The sequence below is a fragment of the Onychomys torridus genome, chromosome 9 (assembly GCF_903995425.1).
Source record: "Onychomys torridus chromosome 9, mOncTor1.1, whole genome shotgun sequence".
NCBI classification, from domain to species: Eukaryota; Metazoa; Chordata; class Mammalia; order Rodentia; family Cricetidae; genus Onychomys; species Onychomys torridus.
In genome coordinates this window covers 44,999,055-45,020,902 of record NC_050451.1, presented here as the reverse complement: position 1 = coordinate 45,020,902, position 21,848 = coordinate 44,999,055, and the positions used below count along the sequence as shown (strand labels likewise).

At 43.7% G+C, this 21,848-nt stretch overlaps 1 protein-coding gene across 1 annotated transcript in view; it reads right to left on the bottom strand.

The window, feature by feature from the left end:
• The window catches only part of Parp4 (poly(ADP-ribose) polymerase family member 4), a 90,979-nt gene that overhangs the window by 48,410 nt on the left and 20,721 nt on the right, over positions 1 to 21,848 (bottom strand). Inside the window, exons 10-16 of the mRNA XM_036198507.1 lie at positions 20,360 to 20,520; positions 16,196 to 16,333; positions 14,179 to 14,274; positions 9,158 to 9,341; positions 8,683 to 8,839; positions 2,440 to 2,564; positions 1,320 to 1,451 (exon numbers count right to left, since the gene is read on the bottom strand). Of these exons, the coding sequence (XP_036054400.1) occupies positions 1,320 to 1,451; positions 2,440 to 2,564; positions 8,683 to 8,839; positions 9,158 to 9,341; positions 14,179 to 14,274; positions 16,196 to 16,333; positions 20,360 to 20,520 (993 nt within the window). The remainder of the gene's footprint in view (positions 1 to 1,319; positions 1,452 to 2,439; positions 2,565 to 8,682; positions 8,840 to 9,157; positions 9,342 to 14,178; positions 14,275 to 16,195; positions 16,334 to 20,359; positions 20,521 to 21,848) is intronic.

Sequence of the window (21,848 nt, the reverse complement as noted above, 5' to 3'; positions counted from 1 at the left end):
AAAAAAAAAAAGGAACTTGCAACAATCCTCCTGCCTCTGCTGAGGTCACAGGTGTGAGGTGCCATGCCCAACTTTGGGAAAGGCTTTTGAAATGTTTATTATAGGATGTGGTGATATTTTATTTGTGCTGAAATGTGGTATTTTATTTGTATGTTAAAAAATAAAGTTTGCCTGGAGATCAGAGGTCATGGCTATAAATAGAAGTCAGGTGGTGGTAGCACACACCTTAATCTGATCCCATGGCAGGCAGAGTCTCTGTGTGGTCAAGGACACAGCCAAGTGTGGTGATACACGCCTTTAATCCTAGTACCAACCATAGAGACCTGGAGGTCTGTATAGACAGGCAGTGATAAGGAAGTGATGTGGCTGGGCTTAGAGCCAATGAGAAGTCAGAACAGGAAGGCAATAAAGGTGCAGGTTAGACAGGAAGAGGTTCTCTTGGGAAGCTACGGTGACGTGGTGAGCTAAGGTTAGTTGACGGTTATTAATCTGATGTCTATGGCTTGTACTTCTGTATTTGGCTCTGTGCTTCTAAGTCCAGCTAAAGTGAATCCTCTCTAAGTTAGGTCCAAATTCCAGTCAGTAGTTGAAAGTTAAAGTTTGGAACTTTGGTCAGACACAATAAAAAAGTGTATTTTACTTATTTTTTTAATGTAGTGATTTTTCAACTGTGCCTGCTTTACACCGTGTTGTCCAGGCTGCCTGCAGCTCACCTTATTAGCGAGACTTATCTCAGCCCTTGTCACAGCCTCTGGGGGCTAGGACAGCCTATGTGCCTATGTCCTCCTCTGTCACTGTGTCCTCCTGTCTGTCTGTCCTCCTCTGTCAGTCTGTCACTGGATCCTCCTCAGTCTCTCTGACCTTGGACACTAAAGTAATTCCCTCTGTGGCCAGCAGGTGGCTCGGTGGAAGAGGCCTGCGTCACAAGCGGAATGATGGGAATTTAGTCCTGGGACCCACATGTAGAAGAAATGGCCAGGCACGGTGACACATGTCTTTAATCGACTCCTGCAAGTCATCCTCCGACCTCCACACAGACTGTGGCATGTGTGCATGTGCACACAAATAAAAACACAATAATTCTTTTTAAAAAAAAAGACAGACAAAAAGGAATTAACTGTCTTTGTTTAAATTACCTAAACAAAGGTTAGGGAGGGACAGTGGAGGCTGCCTGTAGGAGCCATTCTTCAAAGAGTGTTTGGTTTTAATTTCCCAACCTTACAGTCCTGGGTACTCCGATGATGGAGATTTGGGAACACGGGGACTCTGCGCTTTCTCTTCTTACCTCTCCTACTATGTGCTTTGCTCTCTCTTCTTACCTCTCCTACTATGTGCTTTCCGTTGATGAATGCCTCGAAGCCACACACAGCTGCCTTGTCATCCAAAGGAAAGATGTATTTTGCCTCAATAGGCACGTGACTTTGATTTGTGTATGTCTGAAAAACAATGACCTGAAAGAGGAAGGGGAAAGAATTCTGCATAATTGATAAAATCACATGGAACATTTGCAAGAACAACTAATGAAAATAATTATACACACTCATTTCCTAAAATTTTTTTGGTTTTTGTTTTTTTGCTTTTTTCAGATAGGGTCACATGCAGCCCAGGCTGGTCATGAACTTGAACTCAGGACCCTCCTACCTTCCTTCACTTTCCAAGTGCTAGGGTTACAGGTGTGGACCACTGACCACAGTTTAAATCCCTTAAATTTTCAACATGCCCTCCAAATTCACAAGCCTGGTTTCTGGGGTCCATGTTTCCTACCACCACAAGGGACTGTTCATGCCACATGACCCAGGGCACCAGCTGCATATTTGGGTAGTTATATACACCTGACCAGAGCAGAAGTCAAAAAGCCCCCTCATGATAAGAATTTTGCTACCCTCAAGTGTCATGAGGCTGGGGACACCTGGAATACTGACATTCCTGGCCCTATGATGGGACCATGCCCAATAAGTCCAAAAGAAGTTAAAAATGTAAGTGGAAAATGTGTTTAATGAATATATTTTAGAATAATATACAATTGGTATTCTGTATCTGCAGATGCCAATTCCATGATGGATTCAACCAACTATAGATAGAATAGGAAAAAAAACATGTGTTTGTACTAAATATTTAATTAAGACAATTTCCCGGCTGGGCAGTGGTGGCGCATGCCTTTAATCCCATCACTCGGGAGGCAGAGCCAGGAGGATCTCTGTGAGTTCGAGGCCAGCCTGGGCTACCAAGTGAGTTCCAGGAAAGGCACAAAGCTACACAGAGAAATCCTGTCTCGGAAAACAAAAAACAAAACAAAACAAAATTTCTTTCCATTATTCCTTAAATAAGTGACATATGTATTTCAATGTGTATTTCATTTAGTTCATGTAACTGTAACCAAATTCTCATTTATGACTTATATTCATTTATTTACCTGTCATAAAACCACAAAAAGCATACCTGGGCTACAAAGTCTATTATTCTTCCCTTGATGTGAACACTTTCAAGAGGGACAGAATTCGCTGATGCGTCCTGAAGGCCAGCTTTGACGTTGGTGAGGGGCTTGATGTCTGGTAACTGGAAATCTGCAATTCACAACCATGTCAGCTTTAAAACGGCCACATCTCTGTTGGTATCACCTTCATCCCTATTACCTACTCCATTGTTTAGACATTATAGTTAGGAAGAGATGGAAAATAGTACTATACTCATAGTATCCTATGAGTTTTTGTTTAAGGTAAGATCTCCCTATGGAGCTAGCCTCGTCTATTCTCAAGCAGGAAAGCTGCCTGCCTCGGCCTCAGGTGCTGGGATGACAGGTGTGTGCCGCCGCATCCAGCTGTTCTTTCTTATTTGTTGTCTTTTTGCTTCTGTGCTGGTGGTGCTCAGGGCCCGACCCAGGCTCCACTCAGATGACACCAGCGCTCAGCGACACTGAAAGCCACCGTGGGTTTTAACCTCCGGCTAGGAAATTAAACCCAGGGAGAAAGAACTCTCAAATACATTTCTCCTTTTTTATTTCGTTAAAGAAGTTTGTTATTGGGCTGGTGAGCTGGCTTGTTGAGTAAAGGCATGTGCTCTCAAGCTTGACAACTTGAGTTTGATCCCTAGGGCCCATGTGGGAAGGAAAGAACTATTTACCATGGATTGTCTCCTGATCTCCACATGTGATCTCCACACACACATTAATTTTTTAAAAAGTATTTATGGGTTGGGGATTTAGCTCAGTGGTAGAGCGCTTGCCTAGCAAGTGCAAGGCCCTGGGTTCGATCCTCAGCTCAAAAAAAAAAAGTATTTATTATTTGGAGACCAAAGTAGGACCTAAATCTTTCTTCTTTCCCAAAACCAACTCTTTGTTTCATTGATTCTTTGTATTTTCTTGTTTTCTGTCTGCTTCTATTTTTAAATTATTTAAAATTTTTTTTATTTTATGTGTATGGTATATTGCCTGCATGTATGTCTGTGTACGAAGTGTGTGCCTGATGCCCACAGAGGCCAGAAGAGGGTGCAGGATCCCCTGAAACTGGAGTTACAGATGGTTGCGAGATGCCATGTAGATGCTAGGAAGTGGATCCAGACCCTCTGGGGGAGCAGCCAGTACTCTTCCTATTTATTTATTTATTTATTTATTTGAGCTGAGGATCGAACCCAGGGCCTTGTGCTTGCTAGGAAGGTGCTCTACCACTGAGCTAAATCCCCAACCCAACAGCCAGTACTCTTAAGCACTAAGCCATCTCTCCACCCCTCTGATGAATAGTTCTCTTCCAATGTGATAAGATAGAAAACACGGAATCCTTAGATTTTTCTGATATTTGTAAAGATAGAAAAACTTAAATTAATAAAATTAGTGATGAAAGAGAGTCATTAAGACAGTTAATAATCAAATTCAAAGCCACTATGATATACCTTAAAAAATTCATGCCACTAAATTTGAAAAACCGAAAAAGAAATAGATGGAGTTCTAGATGTATATAATCTACCAAACTTTTAGAACTCTTTATCTTTGTGTATGGGTGTTTTGCCTGTATCTGTGTCTGGCACTATGAGTGTTCCTGGCCTTTGGAGGCCAGAAAGAGCATTGTATCCTCTAGAACTGGAGTAACAGACAGCTGTGAGCTGCCTTGTGGGTGCTGAGAACAGAACCTGGGTCATCTGAAGAATAGCTGGAGTTCTTAACCCCTGAACCATCTCTCCAGCTTCTGACTGACCAAATTTAAACCAAGATTAGATATATAATTTATATATATATAATTTAATTTATATTATATTTATATTACTATGTATAAAATGTATAATTTAAGCATATCTATAAGAAGAATGATGCAGCGATTAAATATCTCATAACTTAAAAAGCTCAGGCTCCCGCTCTTACTTGGTACAGTGCAGGGAGTCACACCCAGAGCATCAGATGGGAGACGCAAGAAAAGGGATGCAATGGGAAAGAGCCAGCCTACCCTTACTGCAGACACTATGATTCTCTATAAAACCCCAAATCCACACCAGAAAACCCTTAGAGCCGATAAAACACGCTGAACAAAGACGCAAGATTAAAAATTAAAATAGAAAAATCTGTAGCTTTTGTATATGCCAATAACAAACAGCATGTTGAGAAAGAAATCGGGGGAAAGAATCCCATTCCTAACAGCTTCAAAACCCCACCACCATCCTGGAATAAAGTGAAAGACCACTATAACAAAAACTCTAAAACACTTAGAGGGGGCTGCAGAGAAGGTTCAGTAATTAAGAGCACTTCCTGCTCTTCTGAAGAGTCCCAGAATCATGTGGGGCTCCAAAAAGCTGCTTTTAACTCCAGCTCCAGGGGAGCCTATGTCCTCTTCTGGCCTCTGCAGGCACCTAAACACATTAGCAGGGACCTTGAACATGGAGGAAATTCTGGTCCTCCTGCCTCTCTGTCTGTGTGGTAGCCCACAAAAGCTTCCTAGTGAGATCTGAGCTTGCTTTACACAGCCGGGCTGCATTAGGGGATGGCTGGACCATGTGCATCCTCATTAGGTATCTGGGATGGTCTGCACTTGGCTATGCTGGGAAGAGGTCTTTTGCTCTACCCCTTGGCATTCCTTTAAAAAGCCCTTTAGTAGAAACGGAAGAGGCCGGTGGGTTTGACCCAGGCCTTTCTGAGCTATCCTATGTTTCTGTCTGTCTTTCTCCTTTATATTTTTATCTACATACTCCTCACTTCTCCCTCCTCAAAAGTACCCTGGGGGAAAAATAGGGAGCTAGTCTCCCTCATGCCTGCTGAGATTACATGGATTCCCAAACGTCAGTTTTTCTATTTCTGCTTTTTTTTTTTTTTTTTTTTTGGTTTTTCGAAACAGGGTTTCTCTGTAGCTTTGGAGCCTGTCCTGGAACTCACTTTGTAGACCAGGCTGGCCCTCGAACTCACAGAGATCCACCTGCCTCTGCCTCCCGAGTGCTAGGATTACAGGCTTGCACCACCACTGCCCAGGTTTTTTTTTTTTTTTTTTTTTTTTTTTTTTTTTTTTTTTGTTAAAGATTTTATTTATTATGTATACAGCATGTATGACTTCCGGCCAGAAGAGGGCACCAGAACTCATCTCAGATGGTTGTGAGCCACCATGTGGGTGCTGGGAATTGAACTCAGGACCTCTGGAAGAGCAGTCAGTGTTCTTAACCTCTCAGCTATCTCTCCAACCCTATTTCTGCCTTTTAAAACTTGAGGGAGGGGTTGGGGATTTAGCTCATCAGTAGAGCGCTTGCCTAGCAAGTGTAAGGCCCTGGGTTCGGTCCTCAGCTCTGGTTAAAAAACAATTAATAAAACCTGAGGCTTTGAAGCATCAACTTGAAGTCTAGAATTGTATATTACTTGAAAGACTTACATTTAAACACACACAAAGATACAGAGTTCCTGAGACGGTCTCAGTAAGCATAGTGAAATTCAAACAGCTATGTGTATTCCCTGATTATCATTTGAATTGATCAGTCACTATCATTCATTGTGCCAAAATGGCTTTTGGAGCAAAATGAAACTAGAATTTTCAGTCCAAGGAAGTCTAAATCAAACTACTATAGCATACTGGAAAATTATGGGCTGGTGCACATCTTGAATCCCAGAATTTGGGAGGCAGAGACTGAAGGATCTCTACGAGTTCCTGGCTATACTGGCTTATTTAATGAATTCCAGGTCAGCCAGGAATGCATAATTAGACTCTGTCTCAAAGCAAACAAATAAAAAATTTAATATCCTTTATTAACTGATATATGGTTATTTATCTATAAATAGGCAACATCTTGTCAGACAGTTTGTTTAATGACTCCTAGTGAAAAATTTAGCAGCATCTCCTTGAACAGATTTGAATGCATACATTTCCAATTAAAAAAATGATTTGGATAGTGTGGTTTGAAAGAAAATGGCCCCCAAAGGGAGTGGCGATATTAGGAGGTGTGACCTTGTTGGAAGAAGTGTGTCACTGTGGGGGTGGGCTTTGAGGTCTCCTTTGCTCAGCTACACTCAGTATGGCACACAGTTCATTTCTTGTTGCCTGTGGATCAAGATGTAGGACTCTCAGCTCCTTCTCCAGCACCATGTCTGTCTGCATGCCACCATGTCCCACCATGACAATAATGGACTAAGCCTCTGAAACTGTAAACCAGCCCCAATCAAATGTTTTCTTTATAGGAGTTGCCATGGTCATGGTATCTCTTCACAGCAACAGAAAACCCTAAGACAGATGGTATAGACCTGTTATCCAAAATATTCGTGAGACTGAGAGAAGAGAAATGAAAATTTCAGAGCCTGTGTAGACTATAGAGTGAGTACATGGGCAGCCTAGGCAACCTGAAAAACCTTGTGTCAAAAATAAATAAAAGTAAAAAGGGCTGGGATGTAACTCAGTAACAGAGCACTTACTTGGCTAGCATGTATGAGGCTCTTTGCTCAATCCGTAGCACAGGAAAGAAATAAAGGAAAAAAGAACAAATAAAAAGCCCTGGGATATGGGGCTCAGTGGGCCAGTTCAGCATGTCCAAGCATCTGGATCAGTCCCTAGCATCACAACAGACACACAAACTAACAAACCCAAACAAACTTGGTTGTCAATAGAAGTGCTAGCTTTTGGGGAGGGGTGTTGTCAGGGGTCTTGCTGTGCAGCCTTGGCAAGCCTCAAACTTGTGGCAAGCATCCTCCCTAAGCTCCTAGGTGCTGGGATTATAAGCATGCATCATCATGGCTGGCTTCTAACATGTTTTCACTGTTTTATTAGGTGGGCCATGGTCTTCTAGGAAATTAGTATTTTCTGCTATTTGACCTAAGTGTGCATTACAATTTGTGGGCCCCTTTCTCTTTTCTTATTCATCCTTATTGCAACACTTAACAAGAACATGTGCTTATGACCATCTGAGAGGTCAAGTGTCCAAGAAGCTTCTACTTGTTAAGTGGGAGTCACAGTCAATACAAGCTTCCTGACTCTACAGCCACATCTGCTAATTCCACCCACCTTTACTATTGTACTCTGGCCTCGTTCTGTGGATGCCATGGCTTGGATGTAGTTCATCTCCCAAAGGTTCATGGGTTAGAAGCTTAGTCACCAGGGTGTGATGTTTGGGGGTGGGCGGAACCTTTACAAGGTAGGACCTAGTGGGAGTTTGCTGCTGGTCTCATTCCTGCTCTGGCTGACTGTCTCTTGGTGTGATCTCTCCCATGTTTCCGTTGTGAGACCATCTGCCTTGAGGTCCAGAACCAAGCTTATGGCAGCAGCATCAGGCCCCCAAACCTCTGAAACTGTGAGCCAGACAAGCCCTTCCTTGTTCCGGTTTGTTCTGAGACACAGGCTTGCTGTGTAGTCCAGGAGGGCCTGGAATTCAAGGCCCTCCTGCCCACTGAGTCCAATCCCCAGGGCCTACAGCTGAAAAGAGGAAAATCCTTGCAGGTTGTTCTCTGACCTCCACATCTGCACACACACACACACACACACACACACACACACACACACACACAACATACACACACACACACACACACACACACATACACACACAAAAGCAAATATTACAAACATTTTTTCTTTATAACACATTTAGTATTTTGCTATAGCAATAAAAAAAACGAAGACCCATAAAATGAATTGCATTATTAGGCCATCCCCAAGAACAAGGTAACTTAGGCATGCCAGTGACAAGGCAGGAGATTCTGAGATCACTTGATCTTTCTTAAGCATCTTGTTTTTTGTTTTTTTAAGATGAGGTCTCTCTGTAGCTTTGGAGCCTGTCCTGGATTAGCTCTGTAGACCAGGCTGGCCTCGAATTTACAGAGATCCACCTGCCTCTGCCTCTGAGTGCTGGGATTACAGGCGTTCCCTCACCCCCTTCCCGCCCCCCATCTTGGTTTTTATATGTTCAAGATACAATGAAAAAAGGAGGTCATAGATGCTGCATACCAAAAATGTATGTACAAAAAACAAAAAACAAGCCAGGTGGTGGCGCATGCCTTTAATCCCAGTACTTGGGAGGCAGAGGCAGGCAGATCTTTGTGAGTTTGAGGCCAGCCTGGGCTACCGAGTGAGTTCCAGGAAAGGCGCAAAGCTACACAGAGAAACCCTGTCTCAAAAAAACCCAAATCAAAACAAACAAATAACAACAACAACAAAAATGAATGTAAATGTTTTCAAAAAAAATTTCCGTTTTATATTATCTCATAAAAAAGAGCACTCAAGAAACTTGTCTTACCTTCAACCTTTGAAACATTTGAAGGCTCAGCTCTGGGTTCCTCTAATTCAGTATTTTCATGAGGATGGAAGTCCTTTACTTGATCTCCAGGAATGCAAAATTTAACAATGTACTTCATTTTAACTTGATTAGTTTTATAAACAACAAATTCGTCATCCTAGAAATGGAAATCGATGAGGGGTAACTAAGCACAGAGAAGAACAGCCAGGTGTCCCAGAGAAGCAGAAACTCCCATTTGCTAATTTAGCAAAGACTAGATTTGGGTGGTGGATGGCTGGGCATGACTTACATGAAAACATATTTAATAAAAATAGAAGCAACCCTCTGGGGCTGGTCTTTGCACATTTGGGGCCCATTTTGTTTGTTTTGGCTTTTTGTTTGTTTGTTTGCCCAACTGATTTGTTTTTAAGTGCTATGCAAGGTCTTGGCTACTGACCCACAACCCTGGGTCTGCGCGTCTCCTGAAATAAAATACCTCAAAGTCTGTAGGGACAGAGGCCATTTCCGAAACTCCATGCACACTGTCATAGCCTGGTGGTGCCTCAGTTAAAGAAAAGTCCTTCTTGAATAAGTCCATACACTTTCCCAGGGCAACGTCACAGATAACCAGGAGTCTGGAGCCATCCGTCTCTCCTGCATGTGAGTACTTAATGCTTGTACTGCATGAAGAAGGAAATAAAGCACAGGTTATACCAGCTACGGCCAGCCTCACTTCGTTGTACAAGAAGCACAGGTTGGCCATCTGAAATTCAAAACTGTGAATCAAAATCTGAAATGACTTTGAAATTGAAAACTTTGAGCACTGGTGTGATACCACAGTTGGAACATTCTACCCCAACCTTGTGATGGCTGCAATCTGAGGGATGGCACACCAAACATACTGTATAAAATCACCAGCAGGTAGCCAGGCGGTGGTGGCGCATGCCTGTAATCCCAGCACTCAGGAGGCAGAGACAGGTGAGTTAGAGGCCAACCTGGTCCACAGAGCTAGTTCCAAGACAGCTAGTGCTATTACACAAAGAAACCTTGTCTGGAAACAAAGAAACAACAGCAAATCACCAGCAGGCTACACTGATCAGTTGTAGCAACATAAACGAATTTCACATTTGGATTTGGATGTTCCCAAAGATATCTCCTCATGCATACACAAACAATCTCAAATCTGAAACAAACATCTAACTCCACAGACAAGGGATACTCAAGCCTGAACTGTCGAAAGACTTTTAGGGAGAACCTTCCAGAGTCTACCACCAAGACACAAGTTAGAACTTCACTGTGAAAAGTTGGGCAGGTGCGCACCTATAGCCCAACACTGGGGAGATTTAGGCAGGAGGATCAGGAGTTCAAGGCCATCTTAGGCGACTTCGTAAAACCCCCGCTGAAGAAGAGGAGGAGGAGGGGAGAAGACAAAGAGAAGGAAGAGGAGCTGTTCATTACGTACTTACTTGAGAACTTCAGTATCGGACACATCTGTGATTCTAGTTCTTAGAAAGTTGAGGCAGCAGGATCACTGCAAGTTCCAGGCTAGCCTAGGGTACATCATGAGTTCCCAGACAGTCTGGGCTAGACCCTCAGGAGACCCTCTCTCAAAAGAATAAAAACGGGCTGGAGAGATGGCTCAGAGGGTAAGAGCACCGGCTGCTCTTCCAGAGGTCCTGGGTTCAATTCCCAGCACCCACATGGCGGCTCACAACCATCTGTAATGAGATCTGGCGCCCTGTTCTGGTGTTCAGGTGCAAGCAAGCAGAACACTGTGTATAGATAGTAATAAATAAATAAATAAATAAACAAATAAATAAATAAATAATTAAAACAAACAAAATCTTAGGTTGAAGTATGATAGTGTCCTTCTTTACAGCAGTCAAAGCCCTTTGTTCTCAGGGACTCAGTCTATACTGTGCTGTGAGGAATGAAGAAAAAGAAAAAACTTTTTCACGTAAAAATAGCTAGTTTACTTTACAAACACCGTCCTCCTCCTCCTTCTTCTTCTTCTTCTTCTTTTTTTTTTTTTTGAGACAGGGTTTTTCTGTGTAGCCTTGGCTGTTCTGAAGCTCACTCTGTAGACCAGGCTGGATTTTGAACTCACAGAGATCCGCCTGCCTCTGGCTCCCGAGTGCTGGGATGAAAGGTGTGTGCCACCACTGCCCAGCTACAATCCCATTTAAAAAAAACGGATAAGAAATGTGTGAGACAGTGGTAAATCAAAGCTCTAGCCAGTTTCCTTTCTTTCTTTCTTTCTTTCTTTCTTTCTTTCTTTCTTTCTTTCTTTCTTTCTTCCTGTTTTTCTTTCTCAATTCTTCTCTCAAACATTCCATCCTGACTGCAATTTCCCCTCCCTTCACTCCTCCCAGTCCCCCAAACACCTCCTCTCGCCCCCAGATCCACTCCTCCTCCACTTCCCTTCAGAAAGGAGCAGGCCTCTAGGGGATATCAACCTAACACAGTGTAACAAGTTGCAATAAAACTAGGCATAGACCCTCATATCAAGGCTAGGTGAGGCTACCCAGTAGGAGGAAAAGGGTCCTAAGAGCAGACCAAAGAGTCATAGACACCCCCACCCCAACTGTTAGGAGTCCCACAAAAAAAAAAAAGTTACACAACCATAACATATATGCAGAAGATCTAGTATGTCACCAGACATACTGATTGTCTCTTCAGTCTCTGTGAATCCCTGTGAAACTTGCTTAGTTGATTCTGTGGACCATGTTCTCATGGTGTCCTTGACCCCTCTGGCTCCTACAATCCTTCCTCCCTCTCAAAGAAAAACCGTTTTGTTAGATAAGAAAGCTGTATTGAACTTGCTTGCACTAAAGCTCACAAAGATCATTAAATACTAAGCAAGTAGGCACTGGCCAAAGGAAAGAGGCTTCCTAGTCTCCTAGCCTCTGAGTCAACGTGGAGAGTGACGTTTCCTTGTGACAACCAGATCAGAGATGGGGACTCAACAGCTTCTCTCTCTCTCTCTCTCTCTCTCTCTCCTTTCTTCCTTCCTTCCTTCCTTTTTTTAAAACAGGGTCTTGTTGTAGCTTAGACTGGTCTTGAATCCACTACAGGGCCAGGGCTAACCATTAACTCTGAATTCTCTTGTCTTCACCTCCATAGTTTGAGGATTATGGGAGTGTGCTGCCATGCCTGAGGGGCCTGCTCTTTTTTTCCCAGAGAAGGGGGTCTCACAGCTACCACACTAGCCCCCTACCAACTGTTTTGCTCGCATGTATGTCTGTAAATTACATGTGTGTCTAGTGCCCATAGGGGCTGGACAGACATACACGTAGGCAAAACACTCAAACACGTGAAAAAATAATAAATACTTTAAAGATTAAAGTAAAGTAATAAGTAAAGTAACTCAATTGGTAGGGTGCTTGGCTAACACATGAGGCCTTGGTGTCCATCTCCAGTGCCTGACAAACCGTGTGTGTGTGTGTGTGTGCGCGCACATGTGTGATGGCTGGACACCTGGGCCACAGCATGACTGTGGAGGTCAGAGGACACCTTTGTGGAGTCACTTCTTGCCAGGCATGTGCTCTAAGAGCCTTTACTGGCTTGATGGCCCCTATACTATGAATTTTAAGAATTACAAGGAGCCGTGGGTGGGAGGCAGAGGCAGGCAGATCTCTGTGAGTTTGAGGCCAATCTGATCTGTATAGCAAGTTCTAGGCCAGCAAGTGTTAGTTATTTTGGCGCTCTTACCCTCGTGGAATACGTCCCGAACACGACAAATCCACAGAAGAGCTGTTTATTAATATAGGATAGAGGATAGAGGTGACAGGCCTGTGTGAAGCACACACGTGGGTGAGAAGACAAGAGAGAGAAGAGAGAGAGAAGAGAGGAAAGAGAGAAGTGAGACCTATGCAACATAGCGCTGGCTTTTTAAAGAGTGAGCCGCGCATGCGTACAGGACCACATGTGGCTACTCCATGCATGCGCGTAGATTACATGTGATAGACAATTACATGCTTACACGGTTGGGCTTGCCCGGGGGACCGCCTAACTATTTCCGGTGTAGAATAGCCATCTCTGGGTCAGACATCTCGCGGGACCGGGACTCTGGCCTTACGCGGTTGTGTAAAGCGCGCGCGCAGCCATGTAATCTACGCACATGCGTGGAGTACACACAGGAGTCCCTGTACGCATGCGCGGCCCAACCTTTAAAAAGCCGGCGCCATCTTGCATGACTCTCTCAGGCGCTCAGGCTCTCAGTCTCTCTCTCTCCCTCTCTCCTCTTCCTCCTCCCCCCCTGGTCTCCTCACCCATGTGTGTTTCACCCAGGCCTGTCACCTCTATCCTCTTTAATAAAACTCTCCCGTGGTCTTGTCGTGTTCGGGACGTGTTCCTAGCGCCGCTTAACTACTAACAACATGGCCGCGCGCGCTTTACGCAACCATGTAAAGCCACGGAGTCCTAGTCATTCGAGATGTTCTGACCTGGAAATGTCTATTTTGAACCGGAAATAACTAGGCAGTCTGCCGGGCAAGCCCAACCTTGTGGACATGGGTTACACAGGGAGACTCCATCTCAAGAAAAATTAAGTAACAAGGAGACAGAGTCCACTGGATGGAGAGTGGGAGAAAGCAGTGGCCAGCAAAAGCAAGCAAGGCTGGTGTGATATTTGAATGAGATGTCCCCCCTAGTGAACACCTAGTCCCCAGATGACAGCACTGTTTCTGGAGACTCAGCAGTGAGTGGAGTTATGGAGGAAGTGTGTGCTGGGGGCTGGTGTGATATTTGAATGACATGTCCCCCCCAGTGAACGCCAGGCCCCCAGATGACAACTCTGTTGGCATTTTCAGCGTGCTCTGTTTTGTGCTCAGGATGTGAGCCCTTGGCTTCCTTCTCCTGAAGTCAAGTCTCCACCATAACGGACTCAAACTCCCAGGAACCACTGGCCCAGACAAACTCTTCCTTCTATTGTTGTCTTGTGGTGTCTGCAAAGGCCTCCTCCCTCACGGGTCCTACTTTAGTTCATGTCCTGAGGCAAGCGCCCCCTGGTGGCCTTAAGGTCCTGTGATATGAGAGGGGAGTGGGAGTAGAGGAGGGGAGGGGTGCTGGAGAAGATCCAGCCAGGAAATACATGTAAAAGCTGAGGTGGCCTGGCAAGACGGCCCAATGGGTAGAGGAGCCTGCTACCAAGCCTGACGACCCGAAGTGGATCCCTGGGACCTACTTGGTGGAAGGGAAGAACTGATTGGAGGTCGAGTTCACCTTTGACCTCCGCAAATACACTGTGGAATGCCCAGGTCTCCCCCACCTCACCCCCAACCCCACAGCACATCCACATGTCCACAACCCTAAATAAACAGGTAAGAGTAACAACAACAACAATTTAAAAGGCCCAGAGGGGAAGGAAAACACTAAGAAGATTTCAAACACAATTTCCCAGACGTTCACCACAGAAGCCATGCTTTTACAGCGTGGTGAGGGAACTCCCTCACTAAAGGAAGAGAAGGAGCTTTGTGTGAGGCCTCAGTGGTGGGGGATGAGACAGAACACTCTAACCTGAGTGAGTCGCTGAAGTAAATCCCGCTCCCCAGATTCCCAGCGTCTGTTCTTTGCACACCTCGGTCTTCGGCTACTTTAGGTAAAAGCAGCCCACTGAAAGAGAAGGGCGGGATCATGATTTACCAGAAGAAAGGACTCTTCCACACAGCCTTTAAAATCAGTGACCAACAGCAAATTCACCTGTCTTTACAAACCTCAGGTCAGAGTTCAGTTGGCCCTCCATACCTGCAGTCAACCAGCCATGGATTCAAAATATTCAGAAAAAAAAAAATCTGCACTGAATATGTAGATTTTTCTTGTCATTAGTTTCAAACAACACTTCCTGGCAACAGCTTTCCTAGCATTCACACTGTATCAGACACTATTAAGCCATGTAGATCTAATTTAAGTACATGGGAAAACCCACTTCTGTGCTATGCAGATTCTACACCAAAGCTGACTGGTTCCCTCCACTGCTCAGGATCTTATACAGGTTCCCACTGGATTCTGAACATTCAGAATTTTCTCAGCACGAAAACATGACCTTCTCTATACAGACAGGCCAAGGCAGGCTTCTGTTCTTGATCACAGAAATAACAATTGTTTGAATTTTGCACCAGAAGATTGAATAGATTTTATAAGATGGCTTTTGGGATTTTGTCCTATTTTCTATACAATTAATTAATTTGTTTTCTAGCACTTGGGATTGAACCCAGGACCTCACTCATGTGAGGCAAACATTCTACCTCTAAGCCACATCCCCAGCCCTTGAGTTTTGGCTCCTTCTTCTTCCTTCTCTCCTCCCCCTCCTCCTTCTCCTTCTTGCTTCCTCTTCTTCTTCTTTTTAGACAGAGTCTCACTAGGTAATCCTGGGAGAACTGGAACTTGCTATGTAGACCAAGTTGGCTTTGAACTCACAGAGATCTGCCTGCCTCTGCCTCCAGGATGCTGGGATTATTGCATCACCAGGTGGTACCTTTTAATTTTCCTAGGTGCTTGATAATTCCCCTTGTCCCTATAACTTCAGGTTCTCCTCCAATATTAAGAAATTATTCAAAGCAACCAGAAAACTAAGGTTGTACTTTGGATAAGTAATTCATATTCCCTGGACATTCTGTGAGATGTAGACTGGCTCTTTTTTATATGAGGAGCATACTTGTGAAGGAGCAATTTATTGTTTTGGTTTTTGGTGTGTGTGTGTGTGTGTGTGTGTGTGTGTGTGTGTATGTGTGTGTGTTCATTTGCAGTTTTGTTTTTTGAGCTAGGGTCTTGGTACATAGCCCTGGCTTACTGTGGAACAATCTTTGTACACTATAAATATGTATTACTCTCATTGGTTAATAAAGAGCTGACTGGCCTACAGCTCGACAGCTGGGTAGGAAGAGATTGGGCGGGAGAGCCAGACTAGGAGAATGCTGGGAAGAAGAAGGGCAGGGTCTGAGGAGTCGCCAGGAGATGTAGAGGAAGCAGGAAGTAGAATATGCCCTACTGAGATAAGGTACTGAGCCACATAGTAAAACATAGATGAAATATGGTTTAATTTAAAATGTAAAAGTTATCTAGTAACAAGCCTGCTTGAGCTATTGGCCAAGCATTTATAATTAATATTAAGTCTCCGTGCATTTATTTGGGAGCAGCTGCTGGGACAGGAAAACTCCGCACACACTTGCTGGCCTTGAATTCATTCTGTAGCCAAGGCTGGGACTGAACTAGATGCAACCGTCCTGCCTCAGCCTGTTGAATGCTGGGATTATAAGCATCACCATGCCCAGATTTCAAGGAGCATTCATACCTATGTAGGACACTTAAAAAAACCCACAAATATATAGATAATCACAAATACAAAACTCAAATGACATATAATTTTTTCCATGTATAGATTTGCTGCTTTTAACTGCAAAGCCTATGTGATTTGTTTATTTACTTTGGTATTGTTTAGGATCAAAGACACACAATTTAGATAAAAGTAGACAAGAAAGGGGATATTTCACATTCATGAGTCTGAAAACTAAAAACTAAAGAAGGCACATCTTACCGAGACAAGATTCCAAGAATGTTCCGTACACGAGATCCATGAAATAAGGGCCTCACATTGCCCAGTTTGCTCAAAAACTCTGTGGCTTCATTCACTCTGCCAACTCTAAATATCTGCAAGACATCTACTGGACTTTCACTGGAAGAATTAGAAGGAAAACGTTGAGGTCATACAGTTAGAAGAAAAGTAAATCATTAATAAGTGAAATCTCAAGAAAACTCATATGTCCATAGTTCAGCAGTTAAAGGCTTGCCAGTAAGTCTGATGGTCTCCAGAGCCCACATGGTGGAAGTGGAGGGGGGGGCAGCCCCAGCAAACTGTCCTCTGATCTTCAAGAGGACACTGTGGCAAGTGCATGCATTTACACACACACACACACACACACACACACACACACACACACACACACACACAGGTTTTGCTTTCTGTTGCTATGATCAACACCATGACCCAAAGCATGTTTGTATTATAAGTTACAGTCGGGGTTGGGGATTTAGCTCAGTGGTAGAGCAGTTGCCTAGCAAGCACAAGGCCCTGGGTTCGATCCTCAGCTAAAAAAAAAAAAAAGAAAGAAAAAAGTTACAGTCCATCACAGAGGGAAGCCAAGGCAGAAACTCAAGCAGGAAACCTGGAGGCAGGAACTGAAGCAGAGACCACAGAGAAATGCTGCTGACTGTCTTGCTCCCCATGGCCTGCTTTCTTATACAACCCAGGACCACATGCCTAGGTCTGCCACTGTCCACAGTGGGCTGGGCCATCTGTACCAATCATTAATCAAGAAAATGTTCCAGAGACTTGCCTACAGGTCAACCTGATGGAGGCAACTCCTCAGTTGAGGTCCCCTCTTCCCAGATGACTCTAATTTATGTCAAGGTGACAGAGACTAAGCAACACACACATATAATATCATCTGTGCTCTAAATCCACCATCCATGGGCTGGGCCAAGCTATAGCAGGATCCCTCTGGCCATGGGTAGGGCATGCATTTGTTTGTGCTTTCACTCATAATCCACGCTGAGTATTTCCCCAGGATTAGAAATAAGACAACGGGGCCTCTGGCTTCATTGAGTCTACATTCTAATGGGAGAGACAAAAATTAGGAAGTTACTAAATTATTTATGTTACTTAGAAAACCAACGAGGTCCAGAAAAAGGCGTGGTGGAAAGGCCTTTCTTTTTAGGTGACATTTATTGGAGTATGGCACGGTGCAGTGCACATGCTATGATCTAACTGGTTGTTATAGGAACTCAAGTGGATGGGGCAGGAGAGGAAAACATATCAGGGGGGATGTGGCAGACCCTGGATGGGATGATATCATCCTAACCAAAGATGACTGCAGAGTAAATGGAGAGAGGCTGATAAATAAAAGGTGCTTTGGAGGAAAAATGGCTAGGATGTAACGAAAGAATTCATGATGGCTGGGAATGGCTGGCCAAGACTGGGAGGCACTGAACACCAGGACACTGCTGGGGGACAGTGGGCTTGGTCAGAAGTATTCTGCTGTACCTTGACATTGGCCATGGGTGGAGTATTTATACCACAGAAATGAACAGATGTCACTCAAAGCTGTGTGTGCATGGTGGTGCACACTTGCTATCCTAGCAGTTGGGAAACAGGCAAGAGGATTGGTATTTCAAGGCCAGCCTGGTCTACATAATGAGTTTCAGATTAGCCTGGGCTACATAGTAAGACCATGCTCGAACTCACTAACTGTCAGGGTATTTAATCCAGAGAGCTGATTTACCAGCACATCAAAGGTGAATCAAAGGAAGAATAATTCAGAATGAGGTATGCTCCACTCCATGATACTACAGTGGTTATGTTTTGTGGGTGATTCCTTCTTTGTAGTTACATGGTTTCTAAACTTTCATGAAATACATTAGTCTTAGCTATACATGGTGTTCAAACCTGTAATCCCATCCCCGTGGAGGCTGAAGCAAGAGGATCTCTCTAAGTAAGTTCAAGGCCATCCTGTGCCAAAGAATGAGGCCCTGTCTCAAACCAAACCAAACCAAACCAAACCAAACCAAACCAAACCAAACCAAACCCAACCCAACCCAACCCAAATCAGACCGTCTCAGCCAGGGGAAATGTAATGTGGAGGAATTATTAATCACAGGCTGAGGATGGGAATCAACTCATATTTAATGGCCTGTGACCTGGTGTCATCTCTGTTGCTATTATAAAGTACCTTGACCAAAAGCAACTCAAGGATTCACTTGGTTTACAGTTCCAGACTAAAGTCTATTGCTGACAGAGGGTCCAGGCAGAGCTCAGAGCATCTGGACACACCACATCTACAACCCAGAGCAAGGAGAGCGAGAAAGGGCAGAGATCCTCGCTTGTTTGTTTCCTTTCAGCTAGCTTTTCCCTCTCTTACACTATTCAGGACCCCATCCCAGGGAGTGGTGTTGGCCACTCTTCCTAGCTCAGATAACGACCAAGACAGCCTCCTACAGAAGCACCCACAGGTGACAGGGTATAGCAAGTTGACGACCAAAAACTAAGCAGCACAGAGTTGGCAGGCTCCAAATGTGACAACCTGAGTTTCATCTCCGAGGCCGTCATGGTGGAAGGAGTTACCTGACCCCCTGACACCACTTAAATAAAATGCAATAATAATAAAAATTTCCCAAGTTTTTCAATTGCATTTTTTTCATTCCATAGATGGACATGTCAGAAGAGTGCACACATATGCTATTATCTGTTTAAATCTGAACTAGAATAGACTTTTTTTTTTTTTGGTCAGAGCTGAAGACTGAATCCAGGGCCTTGAGCTTGCTAGGCAAGTGCTTTACCACTGAGCTAAATCCCCAGTCCCTTAGACTTTCTTTTGTAATGCCCTTCATAACACAAACTCAAACACTGTGTATGTGCTGGTGTGATGCTGGGGATGGAACTCAAGGCCTTATGGATGCTAGAGAAGCTGTGCCACCTTTAGTTGAGCTACACCTTTAGCCTTTGGAAGTTTAAGTCTAACCTTCAGCAAGATTAGGTCACAGGCTGGCAAGATGGTCCAGTGGGTCAAGAGCTTGTTGAATAAACCAGAGATCACAGTGAAGAAGAGGGACGACTCCAGAACATTGTCCTATGACATCTACATGGGTGCTGGGATATGTGTGTACCTACACTCACACGCACACATCATATATGCACACAATCAACATAATAATAGCAATAAACTTGAAGTCACTGAGGAAGCAGAGTGGGAGAATGGGAAAACTTGTTAGCACAGGATACTCCCCCAGATAAGACTGATTTTTCTTTTTAAAATTGCATTTATTTATTTGTCATGTGTGCATGTATGTACGTATGTACATACGTGTGTGTGTGTGTGTGTGTGTGTGTGTGTGTGTGTGTGTGTGTGTGTTTGTGTGTGCCCATGGGTGTCATGGCACTCCTGTGAAGGTCAGAGGACAGCTTGTGGGAGTCGGTTCTCTCCTTCTACTATGTGGGTCCTGGGGATCAAACTCAGGTCCTGGGTTTAGAAACAAGTGCTTTGACCCACTGCATCATCTTGCTAGCCCCTCAAGACAATATTGTAAACACAGAAGAAAGCACTTCTCTGTCATCATGTTACATCTATCTTGTTTGAATGTAGAGGGTTACTTTATCTTCCTAGATATCTTTTAAAAGGATCTCAAAGAGCAACACTGTTGTAGAATATTATTCTAAAATGTGTTAATTTTGTTTATGTTGTATTTTTTAACTCTACGAAGTTGTGTTACTTTGCCTATCTAAAACACCTGATTGACTAATAAAGAACTGAATGGTCAATAGCAAGGCAGGAGAAAGGAGAGACGGGGCTGGCAGGCAGAGAGAACATATAGGAGGAGAAATCTAGGAGGAGAGGGAGAGGAACCAAAGAAGAAGGAGGACTCCAGGGGCCAGCCACCCAGCTATACAACCAGCAATGGAGTAAGAAACCAAGGAAGGTATACAGGAATAGAAAAAGAAAAGCCCAAAGGCAAAAGATAGGCAGGATAATTTAAAGTTAAGAAAAGCTGACAAGAAACAAGCCAAGCTAAGGCCAGGCATTTACAATTAAGAATAAGCCTCTGTGTGTGATTTATTTGGGAGCTGGGTGGCAGGCCCTCCAAAAGAACAAAAACAAACAACAACACAACACTGTTACAGATCCCAAGAGACTTGCTTTGTGCTTACCCATGATTACTCTGCAACAGTTCTTTTCTAACCCTGGAAAATTCTTCAGTATTCTGTTCAACATGTTCTATTTTGCATCTCAAAGCTCGGTATTTAGCAAGAGATGGCGGGTTGGGTTTGGATAAATTAGTTTCACAAACATTCACCATGTCTCTTATTAGCTGTGGGTAGAAATGGTACAGAGATGTTAGAGATACCACATATCAAAGTTAATATCTATATTACATTAATATTTTCCACAAAGATAAAAATTAGTTTTTTTCCCCCCCGCAAAGTTTTAGATTAACATTTGGTATTGGTAGTATACTAAACTGAAGAAATGCTGGGTACAAAGCTAGGCATGGCTCACATCTATAACCTTAGCACTTGGGGAGAGGCAGGAGGATTACCATGAGTTCAAGGCTAACCTAGGTTAAATTCCAGGCCAGCCCAAGTTGCAGTGCAAGACTGTTCTCAAAAGTAAAAATGAAGTTTCTAAAAGTCAGAAGGCTTGGTACAATGCTAGTTTTCCTGGCTACTTGGGAGACTGAGGCAGGATTACTTGAGCCCAGAAGTTGAAGGCTAGCCTGGGATGCATACAGAAATCCCCATCTCAAAGATAGACAGACAGACAGATAGACAGACGGACAGAGAGATAGATGGTAGATAGATAGTAGATAGATGGTAGATAGATAGATGGTAGATAGATAGATGATAGATAGATGATAGATAGATAGATAGATGATAGATAGATAGATAGATGGTAGATAGATGATAGATAGATAGATGATAGATAGATAGATAGATGATAGATAGATAGATAGATAGATAGATAGATAGATGGTAGATAGATGATAGATAGATAGATAGATGGTAGATAGATGGTAGATAGATGATAGATAGATAGATAGATGGTAGATAGATGGTAGATAGATGATAGATAGATAGATAGATAGATAGGTAGATAGATAGATAGGTAGGTAGGTGAGATAGAATTGCCTCACTGATAGCACAGTACAACTGTTCATTAGCATAGTACTTTAAATTAGTTACTTTTCCTATTGCTGTGTCAAAATGCCCAACAAAGGCAACTTAAAGAAGGATTTCCTTGGTTCCCGGTTTAGGGAGGATACAGCCTGTCATGGCAGAGAAAGCATGGCGGCAGGATTGTGAGACTGCTGGCCACACTGTGTGCAGACAGGAAGCAGAGTGTCCGTGCACTGTCTCCTTTTATTCAGTCTTGGACCCCAGCCAGTGGGGTGCTGCTGCCCACATTCAGGGTGAATCTTCCCTCCCCAGTCACACAATTCTGGAAACATCCTCACAGATATGTCAAGAAGTGTGACTCCAAATCTCAACAAATTGACAGCAAGAGTGCACACAACCATCACAGGTATCACATTTTGTTTGTTTTGTTTTTTTCACTTTTTTGGAGACAGGGTCTCTCTACATAGCCCTGCTGTTCTAGAACTCGCTATGTAGATCAGGTTGGTCTGGAATTCAAAGAGGT